The 23,822-nt window shown below is 40.5% G+C and overlaps 1 protein-coding gene across 2 annotated transcripts in view; it reads right to left on the minus strand.

Moving 5' to 3' along the window:
* Syne1 (spectrin repeat containing nuclear envelope protein 1) overlaps positions 1–23,822 on the minus strand; it is a 454,246-nt gene that overhangs the window by 312,581 nt on the left and 117,843 nt on the right. For both annotated transcript variants that reach the window (XM_051164670.1, XM_051164671.1), the window contains 3 exons: positions 22,497–22,661; positions 4,823–4,935; positions 4,122–4,290 (listed from right to left, as the gene is read on the minus strand). In XM_051164670.1, coding sequence (XP_051020627.1) covers positions 4,122–4,290; positions 4,823–4,935; positions 22,497–22,661 — 447 coding nt within the window. The remainder of the gene's footprint in view (positions 1–4,121; positions 4,291–4,822; positions 4,936–22,496; positions 22,662–23,822) is intronic.

Here is a 23,822-nt window from a genome sequence, read left to right on the forward strand (position 1 = left end):
AACTGATGCTTCCTAGAGAGACAAAGCAATTTCACAGACCTCCTTAGATTTTTACCAGTACTTACATTGTTTCAATATAAAACTTTAAGAGATTATATATTAGTGACAGTGTAGACTCTTTTATATTTACAGAACATTCATAAATTATTTTCTAGAAATAAGATGAATGCAGAAAGCTCTGAATCCCATGCTATGAGAGGCCTCTGTGATTGATATTTTATTGGACGTTTATGCATTGTGTTTGGCTGAGAATAGAGTATGAGAGTAGCAGTCTAGAAAATTCCTTACTTGGTCTCCAGTCCTAGTCTTCCTCTCAAATTAGAGAAAGAATGAACCATCTCAACCAACCAACCAAGCCATTTTTGTTTTTAAAAATGGAATATTATATGTAACACTTAAATGTGTTTAGACAATTGAAGAAACGACTGCATTTGACAAAGCTTTAAAAGTTGTCTCTGTGGAGGTAATGGAAACTGCAAGAAGCTGATGAAAAGACAGCCAGTGGGTAGCACAGTAGAGTCGGAACTGTAGTGCCCAGGTCGACATAAAATATTATTTGCCTGACTAGTCTGCAAATTAAATATAAATTAATACAAAATGTGTAAGAGGCAAGGTAAGAATACAACCAAACAATTCGTTATCTTTGAGCTTTCCTATTAGAACAATTAGACAATTGATTTTTTGTTTGTTTGTTTTTTGTCTTTTTTTTTTTCAAGGCAGGGTTTCTCTGTGTAGACTTGGCTGTCCTAGACTCACTTTGTAGACCAGGCTGATCTTGAACTCACATCGACCTGCTTGCCTCTGCCTCTTGAGTGCTGGGATTAAAGGTGTGCATTACCACGCCTGGCTTAGATAATTGATTTTTAAATAAAAAATGTTATTGGTTATTTCAAACTTTTATTGGCCCATGTAATTTGGTCTCTCTCGTTTTTTTTTTTTTTTTTTTTTTTTTTTTTTTGCTAACTTTGGAGAAGTCATTGAACAATGAGGTTTGTCTGGGACAGCCATTTTCACAGGAAGCTTGCTAAGCATCCCTTTTACTGTGCTAGACATGTCTCCTAGGAAAATGTATACTTTAAATGAAAACAACCCAGTTAATTTACTTATATTAAAAATATGGCTAAAACTGGGTTTCTGAATCAAGTAGAATATTAACGTGGATGATAAGACAAGAAAAGTTAAGGTAGCACTTATGATGTTGGAACCAAAGTATTAGAAGTAAGAATATTTCTGTCTTCAAGGTATAGACATAGTAAATAAAAAAACCAAGAAAAGCTAAATCAGATAATTATAAATCCTTTAGAATGTCTTCAGGTTGTCTATTTATTCCAAAACTTGTTGTGAATTCTATGATAAATATTCATGTTATATTGGACTTGAAATTTCTACAATTCCAAGAGTGGACATTGCAGGTTAACTAGCAAGTCAGCTGTAAACAATTCTAACACTGAGGGCTGAATCAATGCCTTCTGCCATCACTGGTCAGTAGCATATGGTCTAACATTTAAATATTTAAGAACTACTTTTAGATTTATTTATTTGTGTATGTGCTTTGCATGTCAGCATGCCTGTGCCATGGTGTATATGTAGAAGTCAGAGGACAGCTTGGGGGAGTTGGTCCCTCCTCGTCCACCTTGTGGGTCCCTGATCTTACTTAGGCTTACAGCAAGAGTTTTCCTGAGGAGCCATCTTAATGACCCACATATGCTTTCATTGTTTTCATAATGAGCATAAAAGCATTTGCCCGGGTTGAAAGTACACATTGGGCTCACAGCCCAGCCAGAAAGCACATCCCATCACTCTCCAACTGCTAAAACACATATTACCTTTTCCTTTTGAATGTGATTAATGTCAAAATTGAGACCTGATACCAAGAAAGATAATTTTGGACTCATTATAGCCTCTGGTTATTTTGTTTATTGGAAAACATAGTAAGGTGCCATGTTTATATTTTTAAGGGAGGGGGAAAATTCAGATATAAATATTTGACTTTAAATTTTATTGAAAGTATCTACACTTTTGGAAATGTTCTGTCCTGAAATGAATGTTTTCTTTTTCTCTAAAGCACCAAAAGGATGGGAGACACTTGTGGGGTGTGACCCCGAAGGAAGGCAGTACACAGGTCTGCCCTTTGGAAGAATCTCTTTTATTCTACTACAACCATCATCATGGTAAAATGGGGAAAAAACAGGAAATATAGATCATAGAAACTTGAATCATTCACAAGGTTCCATGGGTAGTGAATTGCTGAAACGTGACTAGAACACACACCTCAAGACAATGCTTCCGTTTCCCCAGACTTTCTACCATGTTGCCCACAAGTAAATGGCAGTGGCAATCAAACTGCTACAGTGGAAACATATTAAAAGGAACTAATATTTATGAGACCATCATTCTTTAATTCATACCCCCAATGTATTTACAGAATAATATTGGTGCCTGCCTGCAAGGGGTTTTGATTTGGAAATACCTAGACTCAAATCCTGACTCCACTTGTGTCACCTGGAGCATGGAGTTGGGACATCTGAACTCCAGAGCCAGTTCCACAGTGTCTCATCAATGTGGGTTGCATTGTAAAAACACAATTTGTTGAGTCTTCATTGAGCTGAAAAGTGAAGTACCCCAGGGGCCCACAGCTATTAAAATTACTCAACAAGAAGGGCCCTAAAGCCACTGAAGGAAGCGCTAACTTGGTCCTCTTCACTGGGTCTGGAGTCTGCACACTGCTGCCTGCTGGGAACGGAGGATAACTGTCTACTCTATGTGTACACGACATTTGCAGAGTAGTTTGAACTTAGCATCCCGGGAACTCTTTAACTTTATGGAGTAGGCCAGAAGCGCTGACATTAACACTATCTCTCTATTTATATATCTTTTGAGGAGTTTGAAAAGAATTATTAATATCATTGTTTTGGAACATCGACCTGGTAAAAGGTACTGAAATCTGATTGGCTGTTCTTAAATAGCTAGAGCAAAGGATGCAGTCTCTGTAATGAACTCCGTGCTCAGAGAGCATCACTTGCTATGACTAAAACTGAAGGTATAAATCCGTTCCTCCATTTAATTATTTATGAGACTAAAGCAATTAGTAGAATTTTTAAAATGGCTTTCTTTTCCTAACCAAAATAGCTACAAAGGAACAAAGTAACATATCCTAACAGGGTTCGCAGTTTTTGAAATAACTGTTACCTAGGGCATTTTAGTGACTGTAAAAAGAAGATGTACTAACCACTGGGTAAAATTTTTAGTTTCAAATTCATGCAGTTCAAATAACAGTTAAAGAACAAAAGTAAAACATAACAAAGCTGATTGTGGTTCCGTGGTGCTTCCAAAAAGACACCGTTTTAATATGAATTTAAGCACGCACTGTGTAGGTCACTGTGACTGATAAGGTTACAATAAGAAGGTTTAGAGTTTAGACCCTGTGCTTACATGGAAGTGTCAGAGAGCAGGGCAGAAATGCCCCATTAATGGATATTTTCAATCAAATATTGCAAATAATTTATGTAGCAGCATGACTGGTTCACTAAGAGGAAACAAATTATCTCAGAACATGAGATAATATTTAAAAATTATGTTGGTACAGAGGTTTGTAGACAAAAGTGCCCAGTGCCTGGGAATAAATAGACAGGTACACCAAAGTCCAGAAGGGAGACTCAGGCAGAAAATCTAACTCGGTGACAGTCCCATGGGGACAACTGAAAACAGTTCTGCTTCACTCACATTGGAAGCTTAGAGGACAGGGAGACAGTCTCTGAGTATGACAGTTTAATTTTAAAGGACTAATGGAGCTGCAACTAAGGGGATGTGAATGCGCGCGCATGCGCACGTGCGCGCACACACACGCACACACACACACACACACACACACACACACACACACACACACACGTGCATGCATACAAACCCTTTTGTAAGTAATAAAGCCCAGCTCTCGGGTCGGAAACAATTAATACTGGAAACCCTCCCAAAGTCAGGATTTACAACAACAAATTCCAAAGGCTCCAAGTTGATACTCCGGCTGCTAGTGAAAAGCTCCACACCTCACATGCAAGCCGCTTCCCAAAGCGGTGTTTTCCCACTTCGTAAGGTGGACCTCTATCAGAGCGCTAGAGACTCACAATATAGCTCTGCAGCAGCAGCTCCACAGACTCGCGTCTCCCGTACTTGATGATCCAGGACTTCAGCTTGGACTCAGCGAGGACCAGCAGGGACAGCAGACGGTACTTCAGCTCCAAAAACTCCATTTTCATCAAGTGCAGCTCGGATGTGGAGGACACAAAATGAAACCTAGGAACAGACAGGGAGAATTCACAGGACGTTACTAATAGTAACAGCGCTGGCTGAACCTGTTAACCCAGCAGCCTTCTAAACTCTCCCTGCTCACGGTCAGGGGATCTGATTCCTTCCTTAGCTCAGGGTTTCAAGGGTTGGGGGAACCCAGGACGGACTGAAGCCTTTGATTTAGCTCGCTTCCCTGCTAACACATCTCTCATCTGTTTCTTTTACAAGCTGTTTTTGCAATGTTACATAATGTTCCTTACAGTATTGAATAAAAATACAGCCTATGATGAAGCGAGCGTTTCTGTGATCTGCAGGCTGTGGGAACACTCTAGCTCGCTCTCTCCAGTTAATAATATATTAGAATGTTGGCACTCTTAGCATCTGTGTGGGAACCTACTTTGCATTTACCCAATGCAAGCATGCCTGTTAAAATTATAACAATTCATTTTGGAAGAGAAAAAAATACGAAGAAGAATACAAAAGCATCCATCTAACATATTTTGTAAGAGCCTCCATATAAAATCAGACATCCTCTTACCTCTCAGCCATGTCCTCTAGCTGGTCAGGAGGCATTGGGATCCCATTGACAGACCTGGTCCGGTAGATTTCATGGAATGCTCTTTTGTGGGCATCTGTATTTTGAAGCAGATCCTAACACGCAATTAAAAAAAATTTTTTTTAAAACAAGGAAACATGTTCCCAAGAGGCTGAGAAGCATAATTTTCAGGCTGCACTGATGAGTCAGTGTATTCAACAATTTGTTCCTGCCGCTACCTTCACACGCAGCCAGCGCCTGTCACAGGCTTTCACCTAGAACGGCAGCCCATGCCTGTGGAGAAGCCACTCTACTGGAGCTGTGTCTAACAGTCGCAGCACCTTTAAACACGCGCGGCACTTGCCCAGCAACGCACTCAGACCTTTTGAAGGTGTAAGATCCAAGCACTGTGCAATCAATGCTGGAAACAACCATGTCAGTGTTTTGCCTGGGCTTTGGAGATGCTGTTTGTTTGTTGTTGTTGTTGTTGTTTGTTTTTCCTGAAAACTGAGCACAACACACTTAACCCCTTAATGGTAACGGGGACTAGCTTCTCTGCTGCTATTTTCAAATTGAACGTGTGAGGGCTACTTTAAATACTACCTGCCAGTTACAATGTACTTTGAAAACACAGTTTGGTCAAAGAATTTGCCAGATGTACAAAAAGCAACCCCCCTAGCTAACAGCGAGGAGAGCAAATGTGTTTATGCATCTATTGATGCTGTTTCCCAATGCTATACAGCAGCAATGCAAATCTTTATTTGTCTACTGTGTATTTTGCCAGCTGCACACTTATTTATAAAAAGAATACATCTTTGCTACCAGCCCAAGCCCATTCCTCACGTACGTAACAAGAAAGGAAAGAGCTGGGGGAAGAAGTGGATATCTTATTTGCTTACATTTACTCTATATCCCTAAATCAAAATATAAAATATATGTCAGTCATGGAAAAAATTAAGATATGCTAACCCACCAAGGTTGCTAATTCAAATTAATATTATTTCTCTTATCTATTATTGACTAGTACTTTAGAGCAAGAAGCAGAAAGACAAAAGGCAGATACTTAAGCAAGTAGACAAATAAAAGTATTTAGAATATGAATTAAACTTTTAAAGCTCTTAGCTAGCAAGATGGCACAGAGGGTAAGGGCACTTGACACAAACCCTGACAACTTGAATTTGATCGTTGAAAACTACACGGTGGGTGGACGGGAACGACTGACTCCCACAAGTTGTCCTCTGACCTCCACATGTGTGCAAACATGTACATGCACACAAATAAATACATAGAAAGCTGGCTAAGAAAATAAATAAAGCAATAATATTCAAGGCTTGACTACATGAGAGGCACGTTAATTTTGTCACAAACCCCAGTCTGATCTATTTATATCCTAATATATTTTTTGTAATGTTCACATTTTGAAGTATTTAGGTGCATTAGTAAACACACAGACACAGACACACACACACACAGACACACACACACACACACACACACACACACACACACACACACACGTCATTCATACCAGATGGAGGGATCTTTGTCCGCAAGAGGAAAGAGGTTGAGACAGGGCTGTTCTGAGAACAGCTGCCAGTGGCGAGCCCTGAAGTCACTCTCCCAGCTTTTCAGCATGCCAACACACCTCCATGGCATCTGGTCTTGCCTGATACTGCTCTCCAGTGACCTCAGAGAATTTATGCCTTCACCGCTACTTCTCATTTGTTATGCCCAGTGCACTGGGGAAATTCCTTACATTCCACAGGTATGTAAAGGAGCTTTTATAGCTAGCATACATTGCCTGTTCCTAGGATGGGTGTGATCACTTTAAAACAGCTGGATACTGAGCAAAACATAAAACTTTAATTTCACTAGGCTTGCAGGCCAAACAACTGCTTAGATCTTCCCACAGTTAGCAAAATATGCTCCAAAATAGATCACAGACTGGAATCAAGAACAAAATTTTCAGACCTAAGGCAGGTCTTAGTCCAGCACTTTGGGACACTGGACTTAGGAATGAGAACCAAAGGAGACACTGAAAATGCATCTCCTGGATAACGTCAGAATCCCTAAAGGATGGCTAAGACCAGCTTGTAGCAAATACACTGGGGTGGGGAGAGCCAAAGTCACCAACATAAGAGACTAGCTACCAAGAGTGACAGCCAGTGGCACATGGATACTGCCAGCCATTCAGTGATGAACACTAGTGTGTAAGTAAGGGGTCTTGCTTCTTACAGTGATTATAGACAGTTAAAGCACCGATTTCCAATACTGTTAAATATCTGTGGTTGAGCTTCAAGGATGACCTGTGAGTGACAGTGTCAACCCAGCAGAGGGAAAGCTATACAGGAATGCAGACAAGCTGCGCTGGCAATGGTGGTGGCTGCCATCTATGATAGCACCTCGGGATGCTGTGAGTTTGAACCTCAGCTGCAGAATAAGACTTTGTCTCAAGAAACCTAAAAGAATGGATGAAAGGGAGGGAGGGGGAAAGGGAGAGAGAGAGGGAGGGAAAGGAGGAGTGAGGAGGGAGGGAGGGAGGGAGGGAGAGAGAAAAGGAGGGAGGGCATGAGTGAGGGAGGGAGGAAGGGAATGTTAGAAAACAACAGCCAGACAAAAATTACTCTGAAAATTTGTAAATAGCAAAAAGTAGGGAGGGGGGGCAAAAAGTAAATAGTCAAATGATTTTTAAAAATCCCCCAGTACAGAATATACTACAAATAAATGTAAAGTGCATAATTTTATGAGACAAAAGACTGAGATTGTCAGATCAGAGGAGCAAACAAAATCAGTTGAAATGAGAAATAAAAGAGTATATTTGTATGTGGATGGAGAAAACTTATACAAATCCTCCCTTTTTCATTCTAAAGGGAGGATTTGTGTAAGAGATCCATCTAACATTAGGGAAACAGAAAGGCTGGAACTTCTAGAGTGTAAAATACATCCGGAGACACTAACTGAAAAGCTGCATAAGCACCATAAGTTGGTGATCAGAGCCCCACATTACTAGAAGACATATTAATCCAGATATTGAATGTACATAGTAAGTTTCACAGTGTATAAAGCTGATAAAACAGCATAGGAACTCACAAGCCTGCATTGCTGTGGGAACCATCAGCACGTATCCTTCAGTTACCGTGATGGAGCAAGGGTAACAAGTGGATCCCGGATCCCACACTGTGGAATAAGGAAGGTGTAGGGAAGGCCCAAAGAAGAAGAGAAAGCGGGAAGCAGGAATGTCACTGGGAAAGGCATTTCCTTAGGGGTGGCCGTGGCAAAGACCTCATGGTGGAATATACTTGCCTCTTGGAGGTCATCATTACATTAAGTTTTCACTCACCTCATATTTAAAATCAAAACATCAACATTCCTTGTCTTTTTTTTTTTGTCCCCGGATTTTTATTTACTTATTTATTACATTTTATTATTTTTATCTTCATCCTCGCAAGACAAATCATGTCAGGGAACTGTGTCTGTCTTCGTGCATATGGTCATACCATAAATGCTCTGAACACTACTTGGTATGGTGCAGGTGCTCAAAAAAAAAAAAAAATCAAAGAAAAGCTAGAGAGAAACATATAGGAGTATAGAAAGAAAAGCAGGGAAACAAACAGAAGAGGAGTTTCATGCACACGAGAGCAGTTTGTAAAAGGTGTCTGATGGAAGAGGAAGGAGGGGGGCCGAATAACTAGACAACTTTGTTCAACCTGGCCTGGGTCACTAGGTGGCAATGGTTCATTACAGTAGTTTATGTAGAGAGAACTTGGTAATCAGAAAAGGAGACAGAAAATTCTTAACAGCTTCTTTGTATCAACGGAAGGAAGGCGTTTGGGCAGTACTTGGGAAGGCAAGTAGAGTGAAAAGAAAGACTGTGAAAACGTGTGCATGCACGTGTGTGTGTGCGTGTCCATGCGTGTGTGTGTGCATGCATGTGTGTGTGCATGCGTGTGTGTGTGTGTGTGCGTTTGCATGTGCGCGCGCGTGCGTGCGCATGTGTGTGGAAACCGAATGCAGAAGACAATGGAACAAGGGACATATATCTGCACTCTTTCAGAGAAAGGGTAAGTATAGTATCTAAGCCTCATAGGAGTAGCTGGCCTTGGTTGGGAGCACAGATGGTTTATCCACAGCAACAGAGTGAGGATCGAGTATTTGGGCACAGATGCAAGTGTGTAGGTTGATGGACTCGTGGGAGCTTGCGGATATTCTTTTCTGATCGTTTCTATTTTTCTCTGAGAAATAGGAAGCGGTGTCATCAGCTAAGAGAGAGGATGGGAAGGAGGTGAGGAAGGCCGAGGAGACAAGGCACGAAATAGATGTCCCAGAAATGGACAGGGCGTAGAGTTGGGAAATGCCTGGTGACTGTTACACAGCATCAGGAGCCCAGTTGTGTTAGTCAGTGTGTCAGAAAGTGTGGGTTCTCCAGCTTCATCGGCTGCCTGTCGGGGGGGGGGCCAGGCCTATGCAGAAACTGTTTTTAATCAGTTTTATATTTTTACCAGTTTAGTAAGAAAAAGAGAGATGTGGACAATGGAAGTGAAGATGTATCCAGTGGGTACATTTTATAAACCCGCAATTAAAACAGCACAAAGGGGATGGCCGAAACGATGAGGAAGACAGCAGAGCCAAGGGTGAAAGCACTAAAGAATTACAGGGTCCAGATGGACGCAGGCTTGCTTGACTGGAGAGTGGAATGCTTGACAGGGAAGTGATGGAGGGCTTCAGCTACTGATGATGATGAGTTTCGGCAAGGATGAAGGAGAGAATGGCGAGGGTAGGATGTGGTGGAGGATGCCAGAGAAAAGAAGGTGAAGGCGTTGACAGGCTGTGGCAGAGCGAGGATCATCCATGGCCCGCTGAGCTTTCCAATCATCATGCCAGGCATCATCAGGAAAGAAAAGCTCTCAAGAAGGAGAGAAAATGGCATGGGTGGGGTTGATAGTTCAAGATGGTGGGACCAAAGCCCTCTCTCCTGGTGCCTTACAACTCGCCTTGCCAACACAATATGGCTTCTGCTAAACCGTACATGTGCAACAACTTTGCGGGCATGTTTAAAGCTTGGCACTTGACATAGTTATGTGGCTTTGAATAAGGGACTTACTTTTTCCTGCCTGTAGTACATCCATCTACAAGAAAGGATGGCAATAGCTACATCATATTGTTACATTAAATACTCAGTAAAATTGCAAAGACTGAAACATGGCTGAATCCTCCATAATTGCCTGTAAGAGCTCTTCTCTCTTTCTAGATAACTAAGAATTAAGTTGTCTAAAAAACAGAAAGACCAGCAGCTATACATTGTATATTCTATATATAATTAATGTAGTCTGATATGCATATTAGTTAACTTTAAAAATATAGTAAAAAGAAAAAGTGGATTAAAGGGACTCACTGCCCTCTTCTTGCTTCCACAGGCACCACACACACATTCACATAGACACAGACATATGCACACAAACATAGAAATAAAACAAAATCAATTTCTAAAACCTAGATTATAAAAAAGACCATCAAACTGTTTATAAGTGTAAATTTTTATTAATATTTCTTTAAATATATTTAAATATTTAATTAAAAATTTTCTGTTTATAAATAAATAATAACAAATAATAACAAATAATAACAAAGAGTAATCATTTCTTTTTTTAATGATTTATTTATTTCTGTCTTATGTATGTTAGTGGTTTTTTGTGTGTGTATTTTTGTGTGAGGGTGTTGGATGCCCTGGAGCTAGAGTTAAAAGACAGTTGTGAACTGCCATGTGGGTGCTGGGAATTGAACCTGGGTCCTCTGGAAGAGTAGTCAGTGCTTTCAACTGCTGAGCCATTTCTCCAGCCCTTGCAGTATGCATTTTTAAAGAATAACTCTAACTTCTACCCTCTGGCTATGTACTAAGAAAATGTGCTATGTAAATATTCTTCTTTCCTGTGTGGCAAGTTCAGAAAACAAGCATTCTAGGTTTATGTAGCACGTTTAAGTTTTCTGAAATCGGAATCACTTGGTATACTAGAAAGGCAAGACAGTGCTTTCAAGCAGCCCTGTATATGTGCGCAGACTTCCCCTGCAGTCCCCAGGCTACTGACTCTCAAGTGAGTCCAATATGCCAGCACAGACTAATTACATCGCCCGGATGGACTGACTTTGCGCTGTTGAGAAAACATAGAATTTTAATTAACAGTGATCCAAATATCCTGTCTTCTCAGCTTAGTTTTTGTTAAGTACCTAATATGTATATTCTGAATAAACAAGAATTAATCTCATAATTACCATTATATTACTTTATGAATATGCTACTCTAAACACTCATAGCACAGTTTATTAAAAGGTCTACCTCAATAAAAAGATCATTCTGTATTTCACCCTGAACTTGGCTTTGCCTCCTACCTGCCTCTGTTTGTTTCCTGTTGTCTCATTACTGGATTCTTCAGTTTCCTCACTATCTTGTTTTCCCCCTAGATTTCAGACCCTCATCTTCTCTATCACTCACTCCTACACATCGCTCTTCTTCCCATCCTTTCTGTTTACTATGTCTTGTATGTCATATTTAGGTAGATAGTTGCATGGCTGGTGCAGGCACATGAGGTGCTCTCTCTTTCTCTGTCTGTCTCTGTCTATCTTTCTCTCTCTCTCTCTCTTCCTCTCATCAGAATGGCTTATGTGGTCAGCGACCCACACAGTGAAGCACATGAATCGGCCAACTGAAAACTCATCCTGTGAGGTGATTGACACCTTCTACAAAACCTTCTGTAATGTTTTAGTAAATGGCACACTTGCATTGATCTATGCTACAGCATTTAAATCCGATTTGAGTCCATAAACACCAGTCACATGGGTGTTTGTCATACCTCCACACTCTGTTTCCCCAGGGCTGGAAAGCTACCATAAAGGAGACCTTTCATGGACATCTCCCCAGCTAACACAAGAACTCACAACCCGTGTACATTCTACATTGCATGTAGAATTCTAAGGCAACTTGTTTAGTGTCAGACAGTCACATTAAGTTCAAGTACTTTCAGTTGTTACATAGTTTACATGAAACCATTATATATAACACATTTAATTACTAATGTGTGAGTGCAGAAGTATTTGTGCAGTCCCGTTTAGATTTTTTTCCCTATTTATATATACTTTGTATGTCACGATGGGATGGACCTAGTGTTTCTGATTCTGAATGTGTGATGCCTCCTGAACACAGTCTGGTCCTCCACAGCTTGGCCCCCAACTGCAGAGAATCGAGGCACAGACAGGAAGATCCAGACTGTCTGCACGTATTCACACAGATGGACCTCAGAGTTATCCTGTCAGTTGAGAAAGCAGATGACAGGAAATTCTGTATGTCTGTTTGTGCGCATTCATGGTGGCAGAGAGGAGAGGTGGCAAGAGATGATCATCAAATCAAAGGTTGCCTGAGCACAGTCACTCACGAAGCAGGGCAAGGAGCCCAGCAACAAGCCCACATGGCTATGATCAATTGATTTTTGGCAAAAGTGCCCAAAATACACAATTGGAAGGACAATCTGTTTAATCGACAGTTAGAAAAGCTGAAAATTCACACTATATAAAAGTAGATTCTTATCTCGCCTCGTGTAAAAAAATCAGCTCAAACAGTTTTTTAAAAAAGATTTATTTATTACATATACAGTGTTGTGCTTGCATGTATACCTGCACACCAGAAGACGGCACCAGATCTTATGATAGATGGTTGTGAGCCACCATGTGGTTGCTGGGAATTGAACTCAGCACCTCTGGAAGAGCAGACAGTGCTCTTAACCACTTAGTCATCGCTCCAGTCCAGCTCAAACAGTTTTAAATGAAGGACCTAATACTATAAAATGACAATAAACAAACAAACAAACATGCCTAAGAGAAGCTTAGAGTGGCCAGGTCTTTAATCCCAGAACTTGGGAGGCAGAGGCAGAGGTAGGCAGATCTCTATCTCTGTAGGTTTGAGGTCAGCCTGGTCTACATATCAAGTTATAGGCCAGCCAGGGCCACATAGTGAGACCCTGTCTAAAACAAAAAGAAAAAAGATAAAAAATGAAGGAAGGAAGGAAGGAAAGGGAGGGAGGAATGGAGGGAAGAAGGAAGGAAGGAAGGAAGGAAGGAAGGAAGGAAGGAAGGAAGGAAGGCTGGCCTGTGACATTAGGCAGAGATTGCTAGGGCCCAAGAAGCACAGAGGACAAATACAAAAGGAGGCAAATGGGACTGTGCCTTGCTAAAATCTCCTGCAGGATGAAGAGAGTACCAGAAACAAGTCATCCCAAGAGTTGAGGGGGCTTAGCAGACTCTTGTCCCTGTGACAAATTGTTTTCTATAAACTAGCTAAGGAGGGTGGTAGGCAAAGCCTCAACCACAATGTAGGCCTGGTAGGATGCTAGTCCTAGATGCAGGAGAGATGCACAGTCTTCCTAGGACTTGAAGTTATCATAGGGTTTGGTGTGACATTGAGTGCTCCTGTGTATATGCCATCATCATAAAAGAGGGACATGTAGCCACTCCCCACATCTGTGGCCTGGCTTTGCATTTGGAGGAGGCATGTTGAAACTGAGTTGCCCTCTCAGACGTGAAAACAAGGACCAAACAAAACTGAGGGAGGTTGGGGAGACATCCTGCTACAAAGGCAGTGTAGGAGATGGCACACAAGCGTCATAGAGAGGAATGGGGGCGAGCACAGAATGAAGGAGAAATGTAGGTCTCACCTCCTTGTTCTCTGATATACTTGACGATACTCCTCCCTTGGCTTGCATGTTGTTAGCATGTTCACATAGCAAGGCATTCTGGAGTGAGTGGAACCCTCCCCAGGACACACAAGAAGGTCATCTGAGCCAGCAGCAGTTCCCAGTACACAAAGGAACAAAGCTTATAAAGAAAATGCAGGGACTACATTCTTCCTGCACTCCTAGAGGCCTGTGGCCATCAGGGACCACTGGGTGAGACCCCACTGTCCACAATTCCCAGCCTGCCCTGTCCCCCTGGCAAGCCCAGGAGCAATGAGCCCTGCCCCATCCCCTATGCACGGATTCCTGGCCCACAGCTCAGCTTCCATCCAAAGAGGCCTGTGGCTGCCCTGGACAGGCAGATGAGAGCTCTATAGCCCAGCCCCTTGCCTGCTGGGTCTCCCTGCCAGCCCAGCAGCATGAGATAAATCCTGTACCCTGGGGGTCCTATCTCTCAAACCCAACACTACTACCTGCATTCCCAGAGGCCTACAAGCATCAAGGACCACCAGAGGTAAACTGAACCTGCTCCTTGGGGCTCCATTTTATGGCCCACAACTCACCCTGCATTACCTGAGGCCTGCAAATACCAGAGGCAATCTGATGGCTAAATGCCAGTGTAAAAACACAAGAACCAGGGCAATATAGCACTTCTAGAACCCAGCTATCACACTACAGCAAGCCCAGGATATCTTAACACAGCTGAAGCATAAAAAAATGACCTTAAAGAGAAGTTAATAAGTCCCCTAAAGAAATACAATAAGATACAACCAAACAGATAGAGGCCTTTAAAGAGAAACGAATAAATTCCTTAAAGAAATGCAGGAAAACACAATTAAACAGGTGACAGCAATGAATAAAACTGTTCAGTATCTGAAAATGGAAGTCGAAGCAATAAAGAAAACACAAGCTGAGGTGATAGTGGAGATGGAAAACCTAGAGAAAAGAACAGGAACTACAGACATAAGTATCTCAGGCCTAGAAGGTAAGATAGGAGAAAGTGACACATCAGCCAAAGAAAACGTTAAATCTAAAAAAAATCACTGACACAAAACATCCAATCAATCTTGAATACTATGAAAAGACCTACCCTAAGAATAATAGGAATAGAAGAAAGTGAAGAGCACCAGCATCAAGGACCAGAAAGTCTTTTCAACAAATTAATAGAAGAAAATTTCCCCAACCTAAAGAAAGCAATGCTTATAAACATACAGGAAGCCTGCAGAACGCGAATTAGGTTGAATCAGAAAAGAAAATCCTCCCACCACCTAATTATCAAAACATTAAATCTACAGAACAAAGAAAGAACATTAAAAGCTGCAAGGAAAAAAGGCCAAGTAACTCATAAAGGCAGACTTATTAGGATTACACCTGTCTTCTCAACAGAGTTTTTAAAGGTGGAAGGGCCTGCACAGATGTCTTGCAAACTCTGAAACCACAGATGACAGTGTAGACTACTATAACCAGCAAAACTTTCAATCACCGTAGATGAAGAAAACAGGATATTCTAAGACAAAACCATATGTAAACAATGTCTACCCAAAATCCAGCCCTACCAAAAAAAAAAAAAAAAATACTAGAAGGAAAACTCCGACCCAAAAAGGTAAACTACATTCAATAAAACATAGGAAATAAATAATTTCACACCAGCAGAAACAAAAGAAGCGAAGCACATACACATTAACACCACCCACATCAAAATAACATGAATTAACAATAGTTGATAATTAATATATCTCAACATCAATGGGCTCAATTTCCTAATAAAAAGACACAGGCTAATAGAATAGATGTAAAAATAAGACCCATCATTCTGCTGCATACAAGAAGCACACCCCAGCAACTAAGATAGACATTACCTCAGAATAAAGGGCTGGAAAAAAGATTTTCCAAGCGAATGGACCCAAGAAGCAAGCTAGAGTACCCACTCTAATATCTAATAATATAGACTTTCAACCAAAATTATCAAAAGAGATGGGGAAGGACACTTTATTCTCATCAAAGGAAAACGCCACCAAGATAAAATACTCGCAAACCAAAACCAGGAACACATCAAAAACATCATCCACCATGATCAAATAGGCTTTATCCTAGGGATGCAGGGTTGGTTCGACATATGAAAATCCATCAATGCAATCCACCGTATTAAAAAAAAACTGGAAGAAAGAAAAAAAAAACACATGATCATCTCACTAGATGCTGAAAAAGTCTTCAACAAAATCCAACACCCTTTCATGTTAAAAGTCTTGGAGAGATCAAAGATGCAAGGTGCGTATCCTAAACACAACAAAGGCAATATACAGCAAGAAAACAGCCAACATCAGACTAAATGGAGAGAAATTTAAAACAATTCCACTAAAATCAGAGATAAGGCTGCCCTATTCAATATAGTGCTTGAAATTCTAGCTAAAGGAATAAGAAAACCAAAGGAGATCAAGGGGCTACAAATTGTAAAGAAAGAAATCAAAGGATTACTATTCATACATAATATGATAATATTCATAAGTGACCCTCAAAATTCTACCAGAGAGCTCCTACAGCTGATCAATACTTTCAACAAAGTGGCTGGACACAAAATTAGCACACACACACACAAAATCAGTAGCCCTCCTTTATATGAGAGATAAACAGGCTAAGAAAGAAATTAGGGAAGTAACACCCTTCACAATACCACAAACAATATAAAATATCTTGGTACAATTCTAACCAAGTAAGTGAAAGACCTGTATGACAAGAGGTTCAAGTCTCTGAAGAAAGAAATTGAAGAAAATATCAGAAGATAGAAAGATCTTCTATGCTTATGGATCAGTGGGATTAATATAATAAAAATGGCCATCTTACCAAAAGCAATCTAGAGATTCAATGCAATTTCCATAAAAATTCGAACACAATAATTTACAGACCTTGAAAAAGCAATCCTCAACTTCATATAGAAAAGGTTAAAAGCCAGGATAGCTAAAACAATTCTGAATTGTAGAAGAACTTCTGGAGGTATCACCACCTCTGAGTTCAAGCTGTACTACAAAGCAATAGTAATAAAAACTGTATGGTATTGGCATAGAAACAGACAGGTGGCTCAATGGAATTGAATCAGAAACCCAGAAATTAACCTACATACCTATGGGCATCTGATTTTTGACAAAGAAGCCAAAACTGCATAACGGAAAAAAGAAAGCATCTTCAACAAATGGTGCTGGTCTAACTGGATGACTGCATGTAGAAAAATGCAAATAGATCCATATTTGTCACCCTGCACAAAACTCAAGTCCAAGTGTATCAAAGACCTTAGCATAAAAGCATACACTAAATCTAATGGAAGAATAGCCTTGATTGCATTGGCATAGGAGACAACTTTCTGAACATAATACCAACATCTCAGGCATGAATATTAACAATTAATAAGTGGGACTTCTTGAAATTGAAAAGCTGCTGCAAGGCAAAGTATACTGTCAATAAGAAAAAATAGCAGCCTACAAAATGGGAAAAGATCTTTACAAAGACTACATCCAACAGAGAGCTAATATCCAAAATATATAAAGATCTCAAGAAATTAAATGCCAACAAAGCAAATAACACAACTGAAAAATGGGTACAGAGGCAAACAGAATTCTCAATGGAGGAACCTCTAATGGCTGAGAAACACTTGGAGAAATGTTCAAAGTCCTTAGTTATCAGGGAAATGCAAATCCAAATGACTCAAGATTCCACTTTAGACTGGTTAGAATGGCTAAGATCAAACACTCAAGTGACAGCACATGTAGGTAGGGGGGTGGAGCAAAAAGAATACCTTGCCATAACTGGTAGGAGTGAAAATTTGTAAAAACAAAACAAAACAAAAGAAAACAAAAAAAAACCAAAACAAACAAATAAACAAACAAACAAAAAAACCCTACTGTGGAAATCAATCTGGACGTTTCTCAGAAAATCAGGAATAGATCTACTTCAAGACCTAGCTGTACCACTCCTAGGCATATATGTAAAAGTTACCTCATCATACAAGGATATTTGCTCAACAATGATCATAGCAGTTTTATTTATTTAATTTTTTATTTTTAGTTTATGTGCATTGGTGTTTTGCCTGCATATCTATATGATAGTGTCAGACCTTGGAGTTACAGACAGTTATGAGCTGCCATGTGAGTGCTAGGAATTGAACCAGGGTTCTCTGGGAGAGCTGTCAGTGATCTTAAACTCTGAGCCATCTCTCTAGCCCATCAGCTTTATTTTTAACAGCCAGAAACTGGAAACAACCCAGATATCCCTCAACTAAGGGGTAGATAAAGAAAATATGGTACATTTAAACAATGGAATACTACTCAGCCATTAAAAGAAAGACATAATGCAATTTGCAGGAAAATGGATGGAACTAGGAAAGTATCATCCTAAGTGAGGTAACCCAGACCCAGACCCACATAGCATGTATTCATTTATAAGTGGTTATTAGCTTTAAAGTAGAGGATAACCAAGTTATAATCCACCCACCCAAAGAGGCTGAGGAGAGCCCAAAAAAGGATGCTTGACTCTCATTTCCTCATGAAGAGGAAATAAAAGCCATCTGAAGTAAATGGAGGGAGGGAACTTTATGGGAGGCTTGAGACCCACCCCATTAGAGAGAACTTAACATTGTCCCTATTAAGGATACTATGCTATGCTTCCAGACTGGACCCTAGCATAGCTGTCTTCTGAGGAGCTTTATCCAGCAGATAATGGAAACAGATGGAGAGACCCACAGCCAAACAATAGGCTGAGCTCAGGGAGTTTTGTAGAAGGGTGGAAGGAGGGAGCCAGAGTGTCAAGGCCACCACAAGAAGACATACAGAGTAAACTAACATAGGCCTATGGGGCTCATGAGACTGAACCACCAACCGAAGAGCATCCATGCGATGGACTTAGATTCCCTACACATATGTATCAAATGTGCAGCTTGGTCACCATGTGGGTCCCCTAACAATGGGAGTAGAGGCTGTCTCTGACTCTGTTGCCTATTTTCGGGTCACTTTCTCCTAACTGGGCTGCCTTATCTGGCCTCAGTGGGAGAGGATGCACTTAGTCCTGCTGCAACTTGAGGTACCAAGGAGGATGTACCCTTGGAGGCCTCCCCTTATCTTAGAAAACGAAGAGGGCAGAGTGGGGAGAGGGGTGTGAGGGTGGGACTAGGGGGAGAAGAGGGCAGGGACTGTGCTCAGGCTGTAAAGTGATTAAATAAATAAATGAAATAAGATAAAATAAAGTGCAGCCTGGAGGTGAACACTGATGTTTGACACGCAACATGTCTAAACAGCCTCAGCATTATGTACTAACAGGCTCCAGCTATGACTGTGACTTATATACCTGGACACAATGGGTTGCAACATTGGAGGAGTTGGAAAATGGCTTCCTCCATCCTTTCTCCTTGAAAACAAACAAAAACCATGCTTTCTTTGCTTTTTCACTCATTTTAGTATCCTTTTCCCATTCTTTTGTCATCTTTTCACCAGTTCAACTTTATTTCTCCACTTTCCTTTAGGTTTAATCCTATTTTTGTGGCCTGGTTTTTTTTTTTTTTTTTTTTTTTTTCCTTTCCTTCATATACTATTGTTTTTCTCAAACTCTCTTCTTTCCCCTCTTTTCTTGTCTCAAAGATCATTATTAATTTTACTTTTATTCATATTTATCCTCCATTATCTCTGCCATTTTTTCCTCTGTAGACAGAGTGACCGAGAATACCTAGAGAGCAGCCATGTCTGCAAAGACTGATGGGTGGATGAGAACTGCAGTGGTGTGAAGCAGGGTGGAATGCTGTGGGTGCAGAGCTTAATCGTACCTCATCTTGGGCTAGCTTTGGCCCCCTTTAGCCCTGAAAGGCCATGTCTCGCCACCGATTTACAGGACATTCTGTTTTGTCACCTTGCACATCACTAGCTTCTGCCAATCCAAAAGCTAAAATTGTCACTAGATAGCATCCAGGGCTGTAGAAAGTTCCTCACCTTGCTGCCACTTGTTCTCTGATGTTTTCATCAATGTTTTCTTTAAATGTTTACATTTATCACTCTTTTTTTTTTCTGTTACTATAAAAACTCCATGAAACTGGAACACAGAACCTGGGGTCACGTGGATCCATGCTTCCCAGGTTACTCAGATATGGCTCCAGAACACCTTTATCATCTTTGAGGGAAGAACGCTGTATTTTGTGTTGAGAATGCTATTCTATTTACCTTTAATTTTACTGTATTTCTTTTGTTATTTTCCTTCTCCCTGCTTGGAAGGCTAGAATGGAGCCCAGAACACCGCACTTGTGGGGACCTGTGCCTTCTGGCTTGTTTTCAATGGTTCCATGTTTGGTTTGGTTTGGTGATGCTGCTGTCATGGGTATTATCCCGCCTCTGGGTGCTACTGGATACTGAGTCCTCAAGGAGAAGCATCTCACTGATAAGACACCCATATGGAGATATTCTCCACCATAGATATGTACAAGTTGCAACTTAGAAACATAAAACATATGAAAGAGCAAAGCAACATGATTCCTCCAAAAGTTAATAACTGTACAAAAATGGAATGGTAAAATGTTAAAATGTCAGCAATTTCAGGTAAAGAATACAAAAGTCTAGCTTAAAAATGAGCTAAGACCATAAAAGGGATCCAAATTAAAAAAAATATCATGGTTAAGAAATTCAACAAAGGGGAATCTATTCTTTAAAAATAAAAGGAAATGTTAAACATAAAAAGTTCAATTTATCAAATAAGATACTCAACTGAAAGCGTTACCAATAATAGCAAGACCAGATGAAAAATATATTAGTAATAAGGACAAAGTTGAGGAATCGTCATACTCAGAAAGCAATGAAAATAAAAACAAACCCACAAACAAAAAAGCAATCATAGTGACAACATTCAAGACCAAACCTACAAATGGATGGTATTTAAAAGGCTTTTAAAACTATAGTTTAAAGACAGAGAGAACTGATTCAATGAAATAATAGCAGAACAAAATCCTCAATCTAGGGAGGAGGATGAGAGGAACATCTGAGGATATAAGGCATTTTAATCCTAGATAGAAAGAACCAGAAAAGGAATCTAAGTTTTATTATTAATTTATATGATTATGAAACTTACAAGGAATTCTGAAAACTGCAAGAAAACCCCAAGCAACTTACAATCTGCCAGGATGAAGCAGATATCTCAGTGGAAACCTTAAAAGCCAAGAGAGCCTGGACTGCTGTAGTTCAGAACTTGAAAAAAAAAATAGCTGCCAACCTAGACTATTATAACCACCAAAACTGCCAACCCAAACTATTATAACCTGCAAAACCAAAGCAGAAATAGAGATTGCTCACAACGAGTAAAGGAAATCATCACCACTTAGTCAAAATTGTAGAAGATACTTAAGGGAACTACATAGGAAAAGAAAAAATACCATATATACAACAGTAAAAAGAGATTGAAAATAATAAAGAAAGGTCACAATATGAAAGACCATAGGGGAGAGGAATAGGGTGAAAACGGGAGGGAGGGAGGAAGGAGTGAATACAAGGGATGGGATAACAATTGAGATGTAATCTGAATAAATTAATTAAATTTAAGAACAGTTGGATTCTTTAAAAAAGAAAAGAAAGAACTAAATACAATTAACTCATTAACCTGCAAATCTGAAAGACAAATTTAGCACATAGCTTCTAACAATTATCTTAAAAATAGAGTCTTAAATCTCCATTTAAAATACTTTGCCTTAATAAATGGATTAAAAAAACAAGTCCCAACTATTTACTATATCCATATTGTCAAAGAAATTCATGGAGTGAGTCTTCCTAACAACACTCCCCCAAAGAACCATTGATTAACTATCAGAAACTCCAGCACCTGGCATGAGAAGGCCTCTTTTGAGTTCTTGGTCAGGGTTGCCCAAAAGACTCCTAAAATATTACATCCTTCAGGTATCCAGAAACACCTCACGCATTTGGAAGAAACTTATTTTTTGACAGCTATAGGAGGAGAAGTCTCTACATATCAGCTTGTTTTCATATATATGCTAGAAGCAAAACACTGGCAGAACAAAAGGGTAAAATGTGCACTGTTGTCTTAATGATTTGTTAACCAAAAATAGCATGTTTAGTGGATTTAGCCTGTATCATTACAAAATGTTTGAGGACAATCTAACCACACACATCACTAGTAGGTCATTAAAGTCCTCAACTGCATCTCAAGGCCTCTACTCCCCACACACAACCAAAGCACCAAAGGGCTGCAAGTTTTTGTTTGTCATCCTTTAAGAAAGAATATGGATATGAGGTATAGAGCCAATGGACAATCATATAATTATATAAATTCATATCATCTGTAAGCTTATCTTTTAATAAAAAACATAACCTATAGCAGCAGAAGTAATGAAGGCTACAGATACAAAACCCTGCTCCACAGTTATTGGAAAATACCTTATGAACCCAATGTACTAAAATTGTCAGTAGTGGGTACAGGCAGGAGCACTCCTGAGAAGAGAGTGTGTGAACCACATAGGATGGATGTTTACAGGGGCACACCCATGCCGATACTGATGAGGGCGCATCTCCAGGATGGCCATACTGAAAAAGTTTCTGTGGTGGTTCAAATGAGGATGGTCCCTATAGGTCCATGTATTTGAGTACTTGGCTCCCGAGTTAGTGGAAAGGTTTGGGGAGGATTACGAGGTGTGGCCTTGTTGGAGGAGGTGTGTCATTGGAGTGGACTTTGAGATTTCAAAAGCTCACCCCACTCCATTAGTTCTTCCTCTACTTCCTGCTTGTGGGTGAGATGTAAGCTCTCACCTACTGTGCCAGCACCGTTCCTGTCTTCCTGTTGCCATGGTCCCCCTTACAATGGTCATGACCTCTAACCATCTGGAACTGTGGCACCCAAACTAAATGCTTTCTTCTGTAAATTGCCTTGTTCATGGTGTTTTGTCATGGCAATAGAAAAGTAACTAAGATAGGTTCTAAGCCCAACTTTACCTTGTGTTGCTCAAGTTTCCGTTGTATGGTGTTTGCTGTCTCCTCATGGGCCTGCTGAACAGTGATCTCTTCTCTCAGGGCAACCTCTGCCCTGTACAGCCAGGCACCTATAGTGCCCAGAGGTGCAGGAAGAGATTTATCCAGCTGTATATGCCAATCGAAGAGCTGAAACAGGACAATAAAATGTCTCTGGTATAGAAGACAAGGCCTAAAAGTCACCCTTGATGAACTTAAAAATCTACAAAAAGACTCCCAGAGGGCCTGGGAAGACAGGACTGGGGAACATGCTCCCCATGTGAGCATGAGGATCTGGGTGGGACCTACACAAGAACCTGAGTTTGGAGGCAGCTGCTCATAACTGATCCCAGCTCTGAGGAGGTAGGGACAGGTGTGTTCCTGGGCTCTATGTGAGCCACCCCACCCTCTAGTCACAATTTAAAGCTGCAGTCCTGTGAGAATTACAGATGTGCATAAGCACAATCAACCGTTTACATGTGTTCTAGGAATTGGGTTTGGGTCGCAAGGCTCATACAAAAAGCACTTTTATCCACTAGAATTCCAGATTTCCATTGCTGCATCTCACTTTTCACACACATTCCAGGGGATTGAACTCAGGTCCTTAGGCTTGTGTGACAGGTGCTTGTAGCAGGTGACTCATCCCCCTTTGTCCAGAAACCAAAGGGCTTTTTTTTTTTTTTTTTTTTTTTTTGGCTAAATTTTCTTCATTTCTTCTATTTACCCAGATTCTCAAGTATAGTTTTCTGGTCTACAGGAATTCCAGCTTAGAAACTGTCCTACTTCTTGGTAAAGTTTGTAGGAAATATAAAATTATCTAATTAAATTACATGGTAAATTCAAGTAAAATATTTGTTAGTGCTGGAAGATGTTCAGAGCTTGGAAATCTTCATGGTTAAGGCTTGATGAAGGACATTATTGTTAAATAGGTCAAGCACCTCTTCCTTCACACTCAAGAATGACCAGACAAGCAGAGATGCTCCAGTGACAGAACATGAACTTGCCCATTGGAACACAAAGGTCCTGAGCTGCTGGTAAAGCAAGACTACAAAACATGAGATGTGCCGACTCTTCCAGGAAGTCTTTAAGGCAAAGGTTTTGCCTTTTCTACAACTGGGCAGTAAGGTCTGGAAGGAGACAGGACTCAGGAGGTCTTTCAGGAGTTTGGCCTGCCACCCAACTGATGCAGTCAGGTTAGGGATGGGAAAACAATAGAAGAACTGCTAGAGCAAGCACTTCCGGCAATGCCCAGGGAAGCCTGGCCAGAAGGCAGATGTGCTCCCACACGGTTAGTCGTTACCAGCCTCAGTC

The sequence above is a fragment of the Acomys russatus genome, chromosome 21, assembly GCF_903995435.1.
Source record: "Acomys russatus chromosome 21, mAcoRus1.1, whole genome shotgun sequence".
Classification (NCBI taxonomy): Eukaryota; Metazoa; Chordata; class Mammalia; order Rodentia; family Muridae; genus Acomys; species Acomys russatus.